This window comes from Perna viridis, chromosome 7 (assembly GCF_037379345.1).
Source record: "Perna viridis isolate PV_CMFRI_1.1 ecotype Kerala chromosome 7, ASM3737934v1, whole genome shotgun sequence".
NCBI lineage: Eukaryota > Metazoa > Mollusca > Bivalvia > Mytilida > Mytilidae > Perna > Perna viridis.
In genome coordinates this window covers 3,486,121-3,505,391 of record NC_142451.1, presented here as the reverse complement: position 1 = coordinate 3,505,391, position 19,271 = coordinate 3,486,121, and the positions used below count along the sequence as shown (strand labels likewise).

Genomic DNA, 19,271 nt, shown 5'->3' with positions numbered 1-19,271 from the left:
CCTTTAAGTTACAAAAGAAGCTGTTTACTACCTACCCATCACAATTGTTTCCTGAATAATAATCATCATAATCCACAAAATCCATAGAGTTATTGCCCTTGCATGTGAACCCAGGGAAGTGACCCTAGGACAACCATGTCCGATACTTTCCTGTCATTTCAGCAGAGTGCCATATACATATTGCTAGCATAGAAATTATAAGTTTTCTTACACTAAAATATCTTATTCATCAGTTTATAGAAATAGTTCAAAAGAGATCTGATTCATCTTTCATGATATTGACAATTTCATCAAAATCTGTAGATAGCACATAGTATCAGCCTACATATGGATATCATTGTAAGGTCAATATCTAGTACTATGCTGATCAAGTCAATTCCATTCCTCCCCAATAGATCAATGAAGCTGGCTTCCTTGTAAAATTTAACACATCTTTTACAGCTAGGTTAACTTCAATGTAAATTTCCAACAACATGTAATACCAAACATGCCATGTAAGGTTTTATTTTATTGTTGATTAAAACCTATACACCTGTCTGAAATATTTATATCAAATTCCTAGTCCTAGGACGTTCAGTTTATAGCCTTTAAATAATGACCAGTCGCTGAATTATCATCGTAAATCCTAGGATAAGAATTTGTCACCATTTACAAACCACATAGACGTGTGTCACAGATTTTGTCCGGTAAGAAATATTTTGCCTAGAAATCTATAGGAAAAATTCTTACAGTATTATGATAAAGTTGCATGGTATGCAAGCTGTGCATTAAAGATCAATATCCTACTCAGAACTAAAGCAACATGTTGATTGTGAAAAATCACCATATATATTAGTATTTGTCACAAATTTAATATCCAAATAATAAGTCAAAAACTTCTCCATGAAAAATACAAGCTGTTGGATAGTGACTTAATATGTGCTATCATGAATAGGATTAAAACATCCAACACATTTGTACCAGCCAAATTAAGTCTTTAATTAACATTTTTTGTATTTTTCATCCACAAAAACACCTTTTTTTGACAATGTACTTTGTCAAGATGTCCCAAAAAATCTTTTTCAGTTTAAACATGTAAAAATTTACATACTCTATATATGTCCACTTGAAAAATGTTTGTAAAATATAAAGTAGTTTAAAAGCATCTTTGATTGTGATGAATACAATATTTCATCCTTCATAAAACTTGATATGATATTCATAGCTGCTTTCACAGGTGTTTGGTTCCTATCTGTCCTTTTTAATACCAAATAACTACACATTAACACTACATAACTTTCTATTTATCAGTCTTTCAAATTCTACTTCTATAGTTCCCATCCATGTGTAATAAAACTTCACTATTGTCACAATTTGTCCACAAACACATCCAATACACGACCTGTATCATGCAATACACGTTCACTTTTGATGGATACATGTCCCACCCTAACATTTCCTTGTCATATCATATAGATGTTTAAATACCTCATCTAACCCACAACTTTTTTAAATACCTTTACAATACAGGTGTGCTCCACCTTGTATGTTTTAGAGTGATGCTTGGTTGTTGTTCCTTACTAGGCCCGAGGGACAATCTCACATTATCTTTTGTTGTAGTGGCCTTTGTGTATCCTATATTTAACAGATCATTTCACCTAGGGTCATCTGTATTATATTAATTGTTTCACCCACTGTTATATACAAAACACTTCAATCCTAAACGACTGTTTTTCTACCTTATTTACGTTACTTTGATTTTAACTTATATGTTTTGTGCTGTAGTATGGTCCTTCAACATAAATGAGTCTTTCATACACTAGCCTAACTACATTGGCAAAAAATATTGACCTATTTTAATTTTTAAATTATTTGAAGAACCACTCATGTTAACATTCCATGTTAATTAGACAAAGATAACTTTATATGTGAGTATAACAATTTGGAGCGTATATTTATTATTTTTTATTTAAAAACAAGCCTTAAAAAAGGATAATAAGAGTTTCTTTTGTGAAGTATAAAACAGAGAGTTGTAATTTCTTAAAACAATATTTGACCACCCAGTAAACTTGTAACATTTGGTACCTTGTGAAGAGAGATGTAACTTTAAATCGACATTAATCTAAAACCAAACAACTTTCATCCAAAGTTAACATTTTAAGCTGAAATTAAATATTGCTTTAAATCTATTATGGAAGAATTCCATTTAGAAAATCAATTGTAAATCGTGGATCTTCTTCAAACCTGATGAATGAGTATTTGTCAGGTAAACTAAACAAGTAAATGAATTACGGTGCAGTTTTACATTGACTTTTACAATACTTTATGAATAATACATTTTGATGATTTAGCATCACATGAATTAAGACAGCATTGAAATATTCCAATATTACCCAGGACTGACAGTTAGATCTATAGTGGATCAATCAACATCATTGATTATGTATCGCTATTCTGACAACTTAATCGCTGACTCATGTGTTCAGGTAATCTCTATCCCATCATTACAAGTAGATCAAACATTCCATAAATATATTTATCATACATGTACATGTATGAGTACTGCTGCTGGGGCTAGCACATATAATGCACATAAACTGCAGCAGCGACAAAAGGACATTAATTGGAAATTCATTGTGTTAAAAAAGCTAAATTTAATGGACATCCTTATTTCAACAGGTACATATTCAAAGAGAAGACTAGGTGTAAAAGATGTATCAACTTATTTGTAGAGGTTCGTACAGTTTAGATAGAAGACATTTCAGTTGTAATGACAGGAGTGCAAAAAATTGTTCAGATTTACTCAAACAACTGACAGATACATGTTTATGTTTTACTAAGATTTCATTCATATTGTAATAAAACACCCAAAAGAAATGTAAACAAAATATTTCAACCTTAAATTACAAACTATAGGGTGTGAATTAGCCAAATCCTGTGTACAAAGAGGTCTTAATTTCTCTCTATTTAGAATCTAAGGTACCTAACCATCTGTCACTCCAGTGTATGAATATCAGTATTGTTCTGGTCCTGGCTAAATTTGCCAAGCACCCTGAATGTTTTCTATCACGCAGGTATATGTAATCAAAGTTAATCCTAACAAGCGGAAATCTAACCATCGCATGTACTTAAGAGAACCGTACATTAGAGCTCTAATCTAAAGTTATAGTCTCCTGGACATTAAATAGAGGACCCCTTTTGATAATTCTCAATATGTTGTAATAGATTATTGTTTATCTTCTCGACATTCTTGACATAATGTTAACAGTTATAACCCTGGCCTAACCAGTCACTGATATTTAAAACATCTTTCAATAGAAGATCATTACTTTGAAGTAGATCCCCACAGACCTTGGCCTTTTAATATCTATGATTTATTGAATAGGAACTTTTAATGGAAAAGTTAATGCTTTAAATATATGTTAAGGTCTTCCATGTCTAAATTTACATCTAAAACCAACACAAATGGTACTTCATATTAATTCTTTCGAACATTTGCAAAATCTATATTTATAAACCAATATGTCAGGACAAAATGCAGATGTCTGTATTTTGATACTAGTTTGACCAAAACTATCCAAGAGAGGTGGTTATTAAATCGTCTTTCTTGAGCAAAAATGTATGTTAAATAACCAATCCACTCTGGTCCATACCAACAATTCAACAATTTAAATTAGATTCTAAGAGTTTTGAATGTAGCAATACATTTTATACATAGACATTCATACTAACTGGTCACAAAAATTAAATTTTGCCAATAAGTTTAGGAAATATTACTTTTCCAAACAAAATGATCATAATCTGCTAAATCTAATAATTCTACCTTAAACCTGTAATTTCCTGTCAATAACAATAATTTGATTGGCCATATGAATAAGATTGTGTTTTTGATGTTTATAAACCAGATTTTCACATGGAAGCCTTTTTAAAAATCAAAGACTTTTTTTTTCAATAGTTTTACATTAAAAAGAAATTTAAAACTGAATTTCAAAACTCAATTTTGCCTTAAGATGTCATGGAAGTACATTCATGTAACAGCTTGTAATAATGCCAAATCATAGAAACACTAAAAAATACTCACAACTAGATCTAATAGTATACCAAAACGTTTTGTCAACTCTGACCTAGTCATACAAAAAAATAGCAGACACAAAACAACTCTTCAGTGCAAGCATGGATGTTGATAACACAAGTATCTCCTTAATGCTTACGTTTTATTTCCACATTCAATTAAGAAGGAGTCATTCATGTCCCAAACTCAGGGGTGGGGACATGAATGACCCCTTCTTTTTCTTCTAAATAATCTGAACTTCTGACCCATTATATGAGAATGTCTTAAGGTGAAAGATTACATCACATACAAATCACCTGTCAGTAAGGTACACACACAATGTCAATGTGACTCTACAAATGAACTCTGATCCCTGGTACAACATGCACCTTAAGATATGATTTTGGCCATTTGTCTAACCATAATGTACACCTAATTAACTTTCAAAAGATAGGAAAATGATAGATGTCAACGATCCTGAAGTCCATGTCATTACAGCTAGGAGATATGTACACAGGAATGTTGATATGGGTCTTTCTGTTATCTGACTGTACTTTTAAGGAAAACTTTTCTTTAACATATTTCAACAGGGGTGAAAAAAAGAAAAATATTTCAATGTCCCACATATATTTGTCAATACCTAATAGGTTGACAACTTTACATGTAAAATTTAAAAAATCCAAATAAAATATAGAAAATATCTGAAACAAACTGCCTTTTGTTTGGGAGAGGAAAATAAAGCCACTAAGAACCATGTCAATCAAGCTTAGAAATACTGAACCCTACAGAAACAAATTTCAATGCTAGTATATATTATGACAATTAAAGTTTTTCACAGTATTAAAATTGTCATATTAAAAACAAATGAATACCCAGCTTTAATATACAAATGATAAATACTTTGTAGGGTAAACATTACTGTCCAAATATCCTTTACTACTAAGTACTATGAGTTTCCAAAAAATAATACATCTAAAAGGCATATGGATGTCCCAATCATTTGTAAAATGTAAAAGGCACAAAAAGTTTTACTCCTACAACTCAAATAAAAATAATGTGACAAAATCAAGTACATATAAGGCCTAAATATTCTACAAAATTTCACCAAAGTTTGATTGGCAGTTTCAGCAGTTTTTTTGCCAACAATGTACAAGTAGTTTGGATGGATGTCACTGCAGGAATAAATTACAGATGATCAAGCAGACTAAAAGACCAAAGAAAAATAAACTCTTCCATATAAAACTCTTCAGTTTTTGATACATGACACAGTTATACAACTTTAATTTAAATCTGATGCACCAAGAGCCTTAATGATAAACTTTTAAATAAAACCAACTTATTGCCAATAAATGGACCAAAAAAAAAATGCATGTAATTGGAAAGCAGTTCTCTGATCAAATTATAAAGCATTATCCTGCCAAAATTCTGACATTAGTATATAAATAGGCCACCTATTGATACAACAATAAATACTTCAATATAACCTGGGCAACATCACTAAGATTCTCAACTAATTTCAAGCAGGTATATGATTAAACAATACAGTATACAATGAGCTTTTTAAAAATAACCATATAAAAATATGGACATTGTCCAGAGCTAACAATACCATGTCCTACAGGTAAGTAGATAAGTAAATGGTCATTATTAATTGATAAAATCTGATCTCACTGTTTATACTTTAGTAGTGTCCTACATAAATCACTCAGGTAAACAGCATAACTTTCACACCTGTAATCAATTTTACCTGTCATTTAGATTAACTTTAATTTTGGGAGCAACATAGTTCAATAAAGCCATTGTTTTGGTCCCAAATATAGTTTAGAAAATAAGTTTTACATAAAGGGTACAGAAGCTAGAAATTATGTTAAATAATGAGAACAGAAGGATAAATGATACATCTGAAAGTAAAAATACTTCTTAGTAAAGATTCTCAAAGTAGTATTTTACAATGTAATTAAACTCTATATTAACTAGCAGATGTCACCTATGTAAATATAGAGGTGTAGCCCATTGCTGATACCCTTTAATTAAGTGGTAATTTTTCAGGCCATTAATCATATGGTTAACTTCTATAGATAATTTGACATGACTGTATTCTCAGGTTGACTTGGGTGGTTATCAGATTCTGATAAAACGGTCTACTGATCACCAAAGCAGTATGTCACAGTCCCTGTCTTCATATAAGATTCTATCTCCACACATGATTTTAACTAAAATGGAGATCAGGTTATCCCTGTGACACTAAACAAAACAGGATACCAGTAGTCATGACATTGTTCCTTCTAACATGACACATTTCATCTGATTAAGCAAAGCTTATTTAGGGTTGTATAAAAAAAAATCTACATCACAAGCCATGTCCCCATTAAAACATTTAAGTCAGACAGCTAAAGGGTGCCAGAAAGTAATTGCCTAAATGAAAAATAGGTCACATAATATTTACTGCCATAGAGAGTTTATTATGTTTGAAATCATAAAAACCAATATGTAAATTTTGTATACACGATTTCAGCATGTTAAAACTTGATAGGTTTTTATCACTGAATACCTACATGCAGACTTGAATAAGTTTGTTACTTTGATATCTATTCCAAACTACTTGTATTCACATGAAACAATTTCAAGGTATCATTGTAATACAAACCATGTGTATCATCATTCAAAATGAACCCTCTCTCTAGGCCAGTTTACTTCATAAACAAAAGGCTATGTAACTATCTGCACTAGGTTTGTCAATTTATCCCTAGTTCTTCAAATTTTCTAATTGTACAAATATGAAATATAATCATCAGGCTTTAGTTACAGATTTTTAAAATTTTTTTACAAAAAAACATTTAGAAGAAAAACAAACTCAGTATTGTGTATCAAATTGAAATTTACGAGAAAGACCTTTAATGGATAACAATTCAACATGAAACAGTTGAATTTGTAATTAAATTATTTAAGTAAATTTGTAATATTACACTGTTTCCATAAACAGATTCTCAAATCAAGTAATTTGGGTTTTTTTGTACACAGTCATTAGGAAGCAGAAAAAGGGAAATAACTCAAAATTAAAGAATATCATAAGGCCATGCACAGTATTTACAGCTTAATTTCAACAATCCTGCCTTCAGGGAAGTATAACTGTGTATCAGCACTAAATTTTAAATTAGGTATTAACATAGTATTAGCAATTGCATAATAAGTAACATTTATGAAGAAATACTCACTTTTTCATCTTTTTAGCATTGAATTTAACAAAGTATGCTGCCTGGAACAATCTTTCTGGTTCGTGTTCATATTTCTGTGTTAATTCCTTGGTGAAAAACTGCAATACAAATTTCTTAGAACATCAAGGGTAATGGTAAGACAATTAAAATTAATACAGAGCTATTGTTACTGAAATCAATAAAATACTATGATATTTAAAAAAAAAATGAAAAACAACCATGAATAAACAAAGCTATGGTGTTGATCTACAAGTTAGCAAACAATATTTACACATTCATAAAATTTCTTTGGTTTCCATCAACAAGCAAGAAAATTCAAACATGACCACTTTGAATAGATGTATGAATAACATTCTTACAATTGTTGCATTATGCAATTTTAACCACCATTCACAAAATATCAAATGGTTAAAGGGATATAACACTAACCTTTAACATTCCTTCCATGTCTAATGAGACAAGATAATCTTGACTAGTTTGTAGTATTGCAATACCCAGCTTAAAAATAATATCCATTCCCTAAAATGGTAGAAACAAAAACGTTTCTTCATCTTCAAAATGCTCAAAGTGGTAAATTGATTGAAGGATACTTGCTTTAACATCTAATATAAATTGAGTGGCTTTTACTTTCCTCTTTTCATGGACAGGTTTAAATTATGTCACAAAGACAGCAATCTACGAATTTATAACAATAATTTTGATAGAATTGGAGTATTAAAGGGTTATATACAGACTTTATAGAATGGGTATGAAAATATCAAATGGCAGAATGTCACATGGCACAAAAAAATTGGGCATAAATATTACAGTGCTTGTCCAATGACTGCTAAAATTTTAGTCTCAAGATGTAATATGCCATGACATTCACCATAATTATATAATGTAATAATCTGCTGTAGCTTTTCATTTTAACTTTATTACACACCAATTAATAACATAGACTGTTTGTAACAATGATAAATATACTGACCTCAGAAATAAATAAATCCATCACACGACAAGCCAGAGACAACGGTAACGTAGTGGCAAACAAAGTAAGAAACCATGACGACGCATACATAGACGTATAAAAGCCCTGAGACTGGAAGTGTAAGTACAAATCTGGTAATATATCCTGGAAATATACACAAAATATTAAATTTAGGCATTTTACAAGGACTGGGTACAGACTCAAATTTCTGGTTTAAATGAAAACAGACATAAGGTGTTCATGACCAATAGTAAGCTTAAAATGTGAAATATAAAAAGTGTTAACTCAACCCTGAATAGCTGGAGTTTCCATCAGGTTTCCTATAGATACCAGACCACTAGCAGTATAAAGTGAAAGCCCCATTAGTACTCATGGCTTTAACAGCCCTATCTAATATGGCTGCTCTTATGTTATATGACATTTTTAGGTACACAGGCAAAATTATTTCACATGATTTTCACCTGAATTGACCAATTAAACTTTGTGACAGGGTTCACATAAAATCTGGTGGATTGAGTCTTCAGAAAAAATTCATATGAATTGTTCACATGAAAATTGTGTAAAGTGAATTTCATGCAAAAGTCATGTTAATTTCATGTAAAGTTCTCATGAATTTCATGTGATGCTCAATTAACATTAATTTCACATGAAGAATATTTGCCTGTGAATTAGATTTTAGAATAATAAAATATACTGTGCTAGACACAAGTCAGTAAATCAATATTGCAATAGTCTTAGTGTTTTGAGAATGATTTGCTGTAACAAACTCACTCAAAGATGGTCTTCTATAACACGTTTAACTCAGTCAGTCTGACATAATATGGCTCAATGAACTTCTTGCTCCTTAAGCACCTGGTAGATAATGCCCAGGTTAATGAATTGTGTTTTAAAACCTTATACACAACAATAAAGGTATACCCACCTGTATTAAACATTCTAGTTTATACATGCATAAACCTAATTCTGCCATACTAGGTTTAAATAGTTCACGGAGACGATAGTCCTGCATTAGTTTAACAAGTACTGCAAAAGCCTCTTCTTCTGGCATCTATTGATAAATAATTGATGAGTGCTATTATACTTCTATATAACAAATATATCAAGAATTTAATACATAAATGAAATGAGTTCATTGAAGTAATAATCTGCCATTTTGTTTTATTGTTTTTTTTGTTTTTTTTTAATCAAGTACATAATGGGAATAATAAATTAGAGTACAATTTAGCTTTAGTTGCAAAGCCATTATTTTTCATCAATAACAACAGAAGCAAGACATTGTATTTCTTCACACCTACAATTTAAATGTTACAGAGTTATCTCCCTTGAAATGAGATACCATAAACAATAATACCTGCATAAGTAGTAAGCCAACAATAAATCCACTCCCTTGACAGTAACCAACTTCTCTATCATGGAGTGAATAAGCCTGCAAATGATACAGAACATTATCAAAATAGTTCTTTGAGAAGTTAGTTCAGGTCATTATATCTTCTGGTAGCCTGTGGAGGCTTTTAGTATTACTACTATAAAAAAAAAACAAAAAAAAATCAAGCTTGTGAATATTCATTTCATCATATACTGAATTCTTCCTAACTAACATGTGCAAGGAAATAAGAGGAATTAAAGCAATGCACCTGACAGAAATCAGTCTTACTAATAAGCTAGTCAAGGCTACATTCCAAATTTTTTTAATTGAAAAGGGGGGTCAGACTTATAAGTGAATTGACTGGTACTTATTTATATATATGATAAACATAACATAACATACATGTTGATGTCTGTACGAAAAAAAATTAAGGTAAAATTTTTTTCCACCAAACTCTTAAAATAAATTCAAAACATAATGACTAAGAATGAAGGAAGTTTGTAGTTGATTGTAGATTTGATGATTAAATCAATATGAAGAATGTATTGATAATTAATGCCCAAGAAATACTACCTTCATAACATTGAACAAGCTTTCTTGTCCAACTCCATCCTTCTCCTTAAAGAAATCATGGTCAGGAAAGGTCCTAGCAATATCCCGTCTAATATATCGCTCACTTGGAGATGTCTCTCTCATGTAATCCACATACAACTGTTTGTGTGGCGAAGTATTGACATTCAACAACAGTTGCCATGCCAACCCTCGGAATGGATGTGGAATGCCCTTCCTGACCAGTTCCTGATTCAAAAATAGAAAAATATGTCAATACAGAAATGAACAATTCTTACATTTTTTTATTGTGTCAAAATCTATTCAGTATGTAATATTTTAAATTTGATAAAATATGATGACACAAGATGTATCATATACATGTATATATCATACAAGTTGTACTTTAGTTTAACATATTAAGAGTGAGTAAAACTATGGAAATTGCACATGAATTGCATGTCACATAAATATGATGCTTAAGACTATTTTTCATTAAAAACTGCTTGTTTTTATTAACTCATTTGAGTTTTTGAGGTTTTGTGTTTTCATGAATACATAATCTCATATAAATTTTTAAAATATATTTTAGTGTAGGAACAACTTGGTGTACCACATTGCATGTACTTATATAACTGCACATAGTGTCATACAGTGATTCGGTTGTAAGTAATTCTCTAAACATGATGAAAAATATTGTTTATACTCACACATCATGTATATAATGTGTATTACTGTATTAGGGTGTACACATACATTATGACTGATTCCACATTGGTTCATTCACATGATGTCAAGCTTTCAAGCAAATTATAGAAGTAACAAAATAACAAGTGGAGGGAGTGGGGGGGGGGACTTCCATCAAGACATCAATCCCTATGTGTCTATGTTGAGAAAATAAACAGAAAGAACAGTGGTATACCATAATACATCAATTAGCGGTCAGTCTATAAGAATCAGGCAGTGGGTGAAATATGGTATGAAAAAAAAACACCATTTTGAAAGTTTAATTTGACTATTTGCATCATCAGAATCAAGAAAAAAGACAAGCTTTTCTATACCACTCAGGGAAATTGAGTTATAATATCATTGAAGTGCACTAAAAAGGAGCATTTCAAGAGCAGATAACTCTGTCAAAAACTTCTTCTTTTTTCTAACATTCTTTTGAAACAATTCTGAGTAAATCCAGTGATGCAGAGATCAAATAATGGTATTTTCAAATCATCCTTGAGTGAAATTATATGGCTGATTAGAAGATTTTTGACATGCATGTTTCTAATTTTTCCCATTTTGCCTGATTCTTACAAAAACCTACCCTAAAATGTGTGGTGTACAGAAACAATTGGCCCCTAACTATACCTTAAGAAAGGTGGGTTTTTTCTTTGCATTGTCCCAGTCATTGACTAGCTTCCCCCATATATCCCAGAGATTTCCTCCAAACATTTGTACTCCACCATCCTCCTCAGACTGCTGGTTACTGTTGGATGATACGGATGATACAACACTGGAAGCTGATCCCTGGCGAGAATGTCCTGGGACAGGGGAGGAGGCATTGTTAAAAGCAGATTTCTCATCAGATAAAAGTTTTCTACAATAAAACAACATAACATGTTTAATAACTCAATAAAACAACTACCAAAGGAAACAAATATAGACTAAACGACAAATAAACAATACTTCCATCACTGTGTCAACCAATTCATTAAAAAAATCCATTCTGATCATTTTAATGATGGTAAGTAAACAAATACAATGCTGGATTTTGCAAGACATCCTACAATAAACTATCAGTTTAAATTTTCAATTTATTGATTTCTGAAAGGTTCTTAATTTCAGATTGTTAAAGATTTAAAATTATTAGTACAGCATAGAATTTTTATTATTTGTATGAACAACACACATAACAGTGTCATAATACTTAAACTTTTATCCCCCAACATAATTAGCAGGAAATACATTTACAGGTTTAAGTTCAAATATTCTTATTTTTTTCACATTTAAATCTCTTGTTATTGATTTCAGTTTCATTTTCAAACTTTACACCAATTAATCATTATTCAATAATGATTAAAACAACATATTAGTACATTTATCAGTCAGCATGCATGTTAACGAACGTAAATATGAATTTGAATGGTTTTTTTGTTAGTACATGTAAGATTTGGTAACAGGCATGAACAGAAAATCATGCCACAGATTTATGTAAAGTTATTAATACCAGATCAATGATTGGTAAAATGAATTATACATGTATTGTTTATGACAATAAGATAAACGAATGGTAATGAACATGATAATCTGTTTTGATATCAAAGAATACTTAGGTTTGTATTAAGTACATAGATGGGTTTGGTCAGGCTCTAAAATTATATCTTTAGGTGCCATTAAAGTTAAAAGTTTTTCATAAATTTCAAAAGGAAATACTATTTCATTCCATCTGTAACATATTTTTATCCTAAATATACCAGTATATAGATGAACACTACATCACTATCAAAATCAGTTGTCTTAAACATCATTAATCCAAGGAAACTACAGTTTCTCACCCCCCCCCCCAAAAAAAAAAAAAGAAAAAAGAAACAAACAATACTAGCAGACAGACAATCAACAAGTTAATTTTTCTGAGAAATAAAAACATAAGATAAACATCAGAAGTTTTTAATCTGAACCTAATTGTAGATTTACAGCTGTGTCACTTTGACATTCAGAAAAAGGCCGACAGTTAAACATTATCTAACATCAGCAGGACTTGATTGAGATAGTTATATACAAATTTGTTCTAAAGATAATTGTTTTGATTTAAATTTGATAAAAATTGAAGCTGAGCTAAAAGTACTAGTATATTAAAAATTCTAATTTTAGTCTGAAAATGAAAAAGGGAAATTAACATCAAATCGTGTCAAGAAAAATCAGAGGTTTTGATGTCCATCATGAAGTTTGAAATTTCATGGACATGGTACTGAAACCACAGTACTACGACTTGGATTAAAGGTACCAAGAAGTTACAAATATTCTCACCATAAGTTTTTCAAACTGGGATCTGTTTTCTCATTTGTTTGTGTTTGTCATGACATGTTTAGCATTAACTTTCAGTTATATATTATGATTTAAGCACAGGACATGTCAAAGATAGAGTGTGTCACATTCAAAATGGTCTGAATATTATACAAGTCAAGGTTGACATTAGAATAGAAATTTAGTATATAGTTTTACTGAGGCTGTACAAGGAATAGAACCTGAGGCTTTCATGTTTAGGTTGAGTTCGATGTTTCCAAACTTTTATGGCATGTAATAATCTATGATCCATTAATTCTGAAAATTATGAAAATCAGTAACAAATTTAACACATTATAAAAAAATAAAGTTATATTATTCTTAATGACTTTTAATTCAGCCTTATAATGAAAATCTATATGGTATATATCTGTTAATTCCAACCACAGAAGGTATTGATTCCTAAAATGTAAATTTTTATCAAATAATTCCAGTGTTTAATTTATTACAGACTTCGAAGGAAATTAAGTACTGCCATATTGGATGAACAGACAAATTATTTCTATAGTTTGTTGAATAAGTGTCATAAGATGATATTTTACGTTATTTCAAAAGTCATCTTCAGTTCATTGAATTTTCTTACAGCTCAACTGTACCTTATTTTTCATTTTACATCTTCTTCACCATTTCAAAGTTCCTGAGCCCACTTTCATAAAAAAAAATCTCAAATTGAGATTTTCCTCAAATCCTTCCTCTTCTAAAAGTTCAACTAATCATTGCTTGAAGAAAAACCCAAGTATTTAATTTAAAAAAAAAAATGTTTCCAGTAATTACAGTAGTACAGACTAAGGATTTATTTATTTAAATTTCCCTTCCATGCAGATATATTTTATTTGGATGATATGCTTACAGTCCCTGAACAAATCCACACAATGATTTGACGGATTACCACTGACTGATTAATTGCTGAGGGATCGATAACCGATAACTGATGACCAATCTGATCACAGCATTGTTATGTAAAATGATGGATGATATTTAAAAGTAAAACAAATGTCAAAGCAAAGTATTAATTCATGTTTAAACCTAATGTTAATATTTGTAAAATTGACAAATAAAACAATGGAATCCGCAAAATATATTGACTTCTCTGTGGCCACGTGATGTGATCACCAGTTTAATGGATCGGTTTGAAGGATTGACGACTGATCGGAAACTGATCGATGATGGATAACTGATTACAATTTTTGTTGCACAGACCCGTTCAAGTACTGTACCTTTACACAAGGTAGACCAACAAAAATATAACATTTAAGTATTGTCCTTAATAATGATCTATGGGTTCTCCAGGGTTTTTCCATCTAACTGTAGGAATCAAGGCCTTTGGCAAACCAGAAATAGCATTGGACAATACAAGTATATATGAGTACTGATTTATAGTAATATTTCCTGTTACCCTACCTACCCTAGTTTTTTGTGCCCATCCTATACATTTTAAGGTCATGTTGGCTCCAGCACCATTAAAGTCTAGATTGCTTCCCCATTAAGTCAATGTAAAATGTTTTGAAAAATAAAATAATTTCCCTACCTACATATACTATTTTTTCTTGATGATTATAGCTGAAAACAAAGACTTTTTTGGCCTAATATCCAAAGCCCATTTCAAAATTTTTTATGGCAACCTTTTCAACTTGTAATCTTTTTCAGGTCAAGGGCAACTGGTACAGCAGTGTTCAGGCCTTTAACAGGCATATGTTAGATAAATTTAACATGTTTGTGCAATTATAACACACCATAAAAACCACAAAAACTGAATCCCCACTGAATGTGGTTTTTCCATAGTAATTATTTCCCCCATTTTCTTCATTGAAATCCTTGATCTATCAGAGTTTAACAATATCAGCTTTGGACCCTACAATGAAAATATTAATTTGTTTTTGTTTGTTTACAGATAACAAAACCTATGATGAATGTATATATATATATTGGCTGGACAGGATTATATAGTAACATTCTGATTACTTTAATGTGTCATGATAAAAGACTTTTAATCATCATAAAAAAATCAATTGTAAAAGATTACTTCTATAGTTGACTAGAATGTTGTTTACTTAAACATATTATGTTTGTAGTATATACCAGTATATCAAAGTCAATGATGAATCTAGGATTTCAGGTGAGAGCACAGACACAAGTTTTTCAGGGGTTTCACCTCCTATTTCACTGAACCCCTATTGACAGAAACAGGTGTCTCTTGATGAGATGCTTTAAGAAGACTGGTAATCATAAACAAAAATAAAAGTAAAGGATTGATTTAGGATTTCAGGTGAAAGCACATGGAACACTTCTCTCTTATTTCATTGAACCCCTTATTGACAGAAACATGTGTCTGTGGGATGACTGGTAATCATAAAAAAAAATTAAGATTTTGAGCAAGAATTGTTCCTACTGGTATTTTAGGGGACCTGCAAGGACAAATCCACATTTAAGTTTGTAAATTTTTAAAAGCATTTTGTACTTATAATATGTACAAAGTCAGCTAAGATTGTTGTATTAATGACAATGGTTACTGATTATATTTTCATAGACTTTTACCTATTAGCCTCCTCTAGTTTAGCTAGTAGTTCTAACTCCTCAGCCTGAAGAGAGGTAATTTCCTCCTCAGTTGTCTGTTTCTCATCTGAGGAGGACATTGGCCTCCAGAGAGATACAAGTTTACTACATCACCATCTGAAAAGAAAATCAAATGGACACTGTTAAAGTTTTATGAAAATCTTATTTGGAATTAAAAAATTTAGAAAGATTATGATCTTAGTGAACAAACAACCTCAATTTCAAATCGACTCGAGTAGTTCAACATTCCATACCCTTAATGAAGTAACAATAGCTGAAGGATCCAGGTGGGAAACAGGGGTTGAAATCCTCCATTAAAAAAAAATATGTTAACTTTGTGTGCAAAATATGGACAAAATCAATCATGGAAACCCCCTTTTTTCCAAATGTTAGGATCTTCCCCTTTTTTATTATTGCCAGTAATGATGTAGAATATGTAGCTAGTGTATCCATTAAATTTTACAACTGTTAAATATGAATGTGTTTGATACTTAAATATACTTTTCCTTTGATCGTTTGTGACAAAACAAACAGATCTTTGAACTCATTGACTCTGACAAGTACATGTATATATTATATTATCACTAGTGGTTAACCGCTAAGGATATTATCCTTATGTATCAGGTACACATATGTGCACTACATATAAAAAACTTATGTAATACTCATGGTCATTGTAGTTGTTGACATTTTAAGAACATTGTAAAGATCTGACAAAAAGTATTGATATGTTTTTGAACTTTTGAGTCATATTTACAAAATAAGAAAACAATGAAAATTGAAAAGGCGCCTTCTTCCTTGAAGAAAATCACTTACATGTATCTAAGAGTGAAAAAAGTCAAGATAAAAAAAATGAATTAGTGATTAAACACCCAAAAAATATATATCCTTCATCATTTAAATAACTCAAATATCTGACAAGACATGTTTTATACTAATGGTCTGACAAGTTTACTTTTATTCATCAAACCTTACAGCTTAACACATAACTGGCAGACTCTGGTAATATCAATATTACAGTAAATATATAATTGGATTCTATCTACCTTTCTTTAGATCTGGGTAGAAAATTTGGTGATTAAATTGAACTTATGATAATCCATGCAAGACTACATTAATTTAAGCTGTCTATCTTGTTTATAATATATAAACATATGACTTATCTAAGGGTGGGAGTTGTGAAAAATGAGACACGATTTCCCCTAAAAACATGTCATGACTTGGGTTGGCTTACTATTTATTGTTATTGTTAAAAGGTAAATAAAAATTCACAAGTCATGGATAACATTGCAAGGTTACTTCTATAACATGCAGGATTTGTACAGCAGGCTGAATATTGATGATATTGAGTTATTAAATAAATGTATCATGTTACAATACAGGCATGTGAAATTTTGCACATCACAGTCAGAGACAGAAATTTTCCTTGAGAATACATGTATATTGTCTACACATATATATTACATGTACTCACATATTCAAATCTAATTATAACAGGCTTAGTACACTTCAAATATTTAATTTGTATATTACATCTCTAATAATTGTTTTTTCAAAAGTTGAGTGATTCAATTCCCTAAGCAATTATATATCCTCTGCTCTTCCATATAATTTAAATACTTCCGCCATAATTACTTATATTTCTTCAAATAATTCTCTGTTTTGTACAAACAATTAGTCAACAGCATTACCATATTTTTACAAAAATGTTTATCAGTGCAATATCCTTCTATATGATTGCACTCTTCAGTCCTAACTTTTCAGCCAAAACACTACAATTTAATTACATAAGATTTATACCAACTAATTCTGTGCAATTTTCATACATGTACCTCAAATTTTTCCAATATTATAAAACTGTCACTGTGATGTGTGAATTCTTCAGAAATCAAATGACTAACTGTACTTCTTATCAAATGATGGTAGTTCCGTCCAAAATCAAGTTTTGTTCAGCAGGTACATTGTAGGTGATTTCCTAGTGTTGAAACCTAATAATAGAAAATTGACACCTTCATTAGTGCTTCATCTTTGTACATCTTTTACTAACTAGAAATATGTTGCAAACAGGGTCCCCAGATATCATGTAGATGGATTTCCCGACATAAATGCTACATCAATATTAAGTTTCGTACAGATGGATATATTAAGCCTGTGCAATTGCTGTATTAAAATATGTTAATATTCATAGTGAACAGATTAGTGCATCAACATAGTATCTGCTAAATTCATTCTTAACACAACAAAAAGCTAATAATATTTGTATAGGAAATCAAGGTAGCCAGGATTCGAACAGTAACAAAAAAGAACATAATCCAAGGATGATGACTTGACAAAGACATACAAAACTATTAAAGTTCAGGAAATTACCAAAGAAACATGCGCATAGAAAGATGAGCAACCCCATCAGATTCAACTAACAGCTGGGGGCATTGATCAGGTGCACCACAAGAGCAACCTCCCATCAGATTAACTAAAAACTGGGAGCATGGATCAGGTGCACCAGTAGGGTCACTGATGCCAGCAAGTAAGTTTAAATTGAAATAATCTGCAAAATAAACAACCATTAAAATCCATTTTCATTCATTGACGGACATTACATCTATTGACTCTTAGCTAATCTCGTTTCAAGACTTTGAACATCAACAACACAAAATGATACATTTTTTCCTTTACAAGCAAATCACAGATATTTTATACCAGTTACAAACATAATTACCCACCATTTATAGTTTACTATCCAGCACCTGTCATTTGTACATGTCAAAGAAGAATGTTATACCATATGTACTTTTTTAGGACATGGTCAAGTAACAATGTCTTATCTCTTGTGTGTGGTAAATGTTGTCCTATTGAAAAAAGCCACTTCCTGCTAGCAAGGATAGAACAAGGTTTTCAATATTATAGAAGGGAAAAACAGTCATCAAATGAAGCTATTTTGGGGGAGGGGAGGAGTTGGGGAGTTGTTACTAAAGAAAAACAAGATTTCATGCAAAAACCTTATTTCTGTTCAAAGTAAGATGTTTTGGGGACATATGCTGAGTCTGCTACCCTATCAAGAAAGTGTGATGAATGATACATGGTGAAAATTATCAAAATAACTAATATTTATTGTCAGATTTAAGCAGAACTTCATATCATATATCAACACCAAAGTTCTGACTGAATATATTGACACCATGTCGCCCCAAAGTCAAACATCTTTCCCACCTCAAAGGAAATAAAATTAACATGTTAAGTACATGAGGTTAGACAGTGCACTACTGCATCAAATTAATACAAGATCTGGTTGAATTTTAGATATACTTAATAAAAGTAGCAAGCTTTAACACACTGAATGCAGAACAAGGCAAAAACTCTAGGAAGCTACACTTTAAGTTCAGTCATGTGGATTATAACTTTTAAGACTCAATGAGATGCATTTGTGCTAACCTGTTATTATACAGATCTTTATTTAATTTACAATAATCTGTTTAAATGAACATCATATATCACACCAGTTTTATCAGTAATGGGCAGTATTGTATGTAGTATCAC

At 30.9% G+C, this 19,271-nt stretch overlaps 1 protein-coding gene across 10 annotated transcripts in view; it reads right to left on the bottom strand.

Annotated features, from left to right (window-relative positions):
* Positions 1-19,271, bottom strand: part of LOC148610995 (ecotropic viral integration site 5 protein homolog) — a 47,302-nt gene that overhangs the window by 13,879 nt on the left and 14,152 nt on the right. For 5 of the 10 annotated variants that reach the window (XM_088590997.1, XM_088590988.1, XM_088590990.1 and 2 more), the window contains exons 2-10: positions 17,570-17,725; positions 15,720-15,854; positions 11,490-11,718; positions 10,155-10,379; positions 9,567-9,641; positions 9,138-9,263; positions 8,216-8,359; positions 7,675-7,764; positions 7,246-7,343 (exon numbers count right to left, since the gene is read on the bottom strand). In XM_088590997.1, the coding sequence (XP_088447123.1) occupies positions 7,246-7,343; positions 7,675-7,764; positions 8,216-8,359; positions 9,138-9,263; positions 9,567-9,641; positions 10,155-10,379; positions 11,490-11,718; positions 15,720-15,817 (1,085 nt within the window). In that variant the 5' untranslated portion in view covers positions 15,818-15,854; positions 17,570-17,725. Of the gene's footprint in view, positions 1-7,245; positions 7,344-7,674; positions 7,765-8,215; positions 8,360-9,137; positions 9,264-9,566; positions 9,642-10,154; positions 10,380-11,489; positions 11,719-13,366; positions 13,443-13,780; positions 13,904-14,917; positions 15,037-15,719; positions 15,861-17,569; positions 17,726-19,271 lie in introns of those variants that run through there. The other 5 variants (XM_088590992.1, XM_088590996.1, XM_088590993.1 and 2 more) reach the window with 5 other exon arrangements.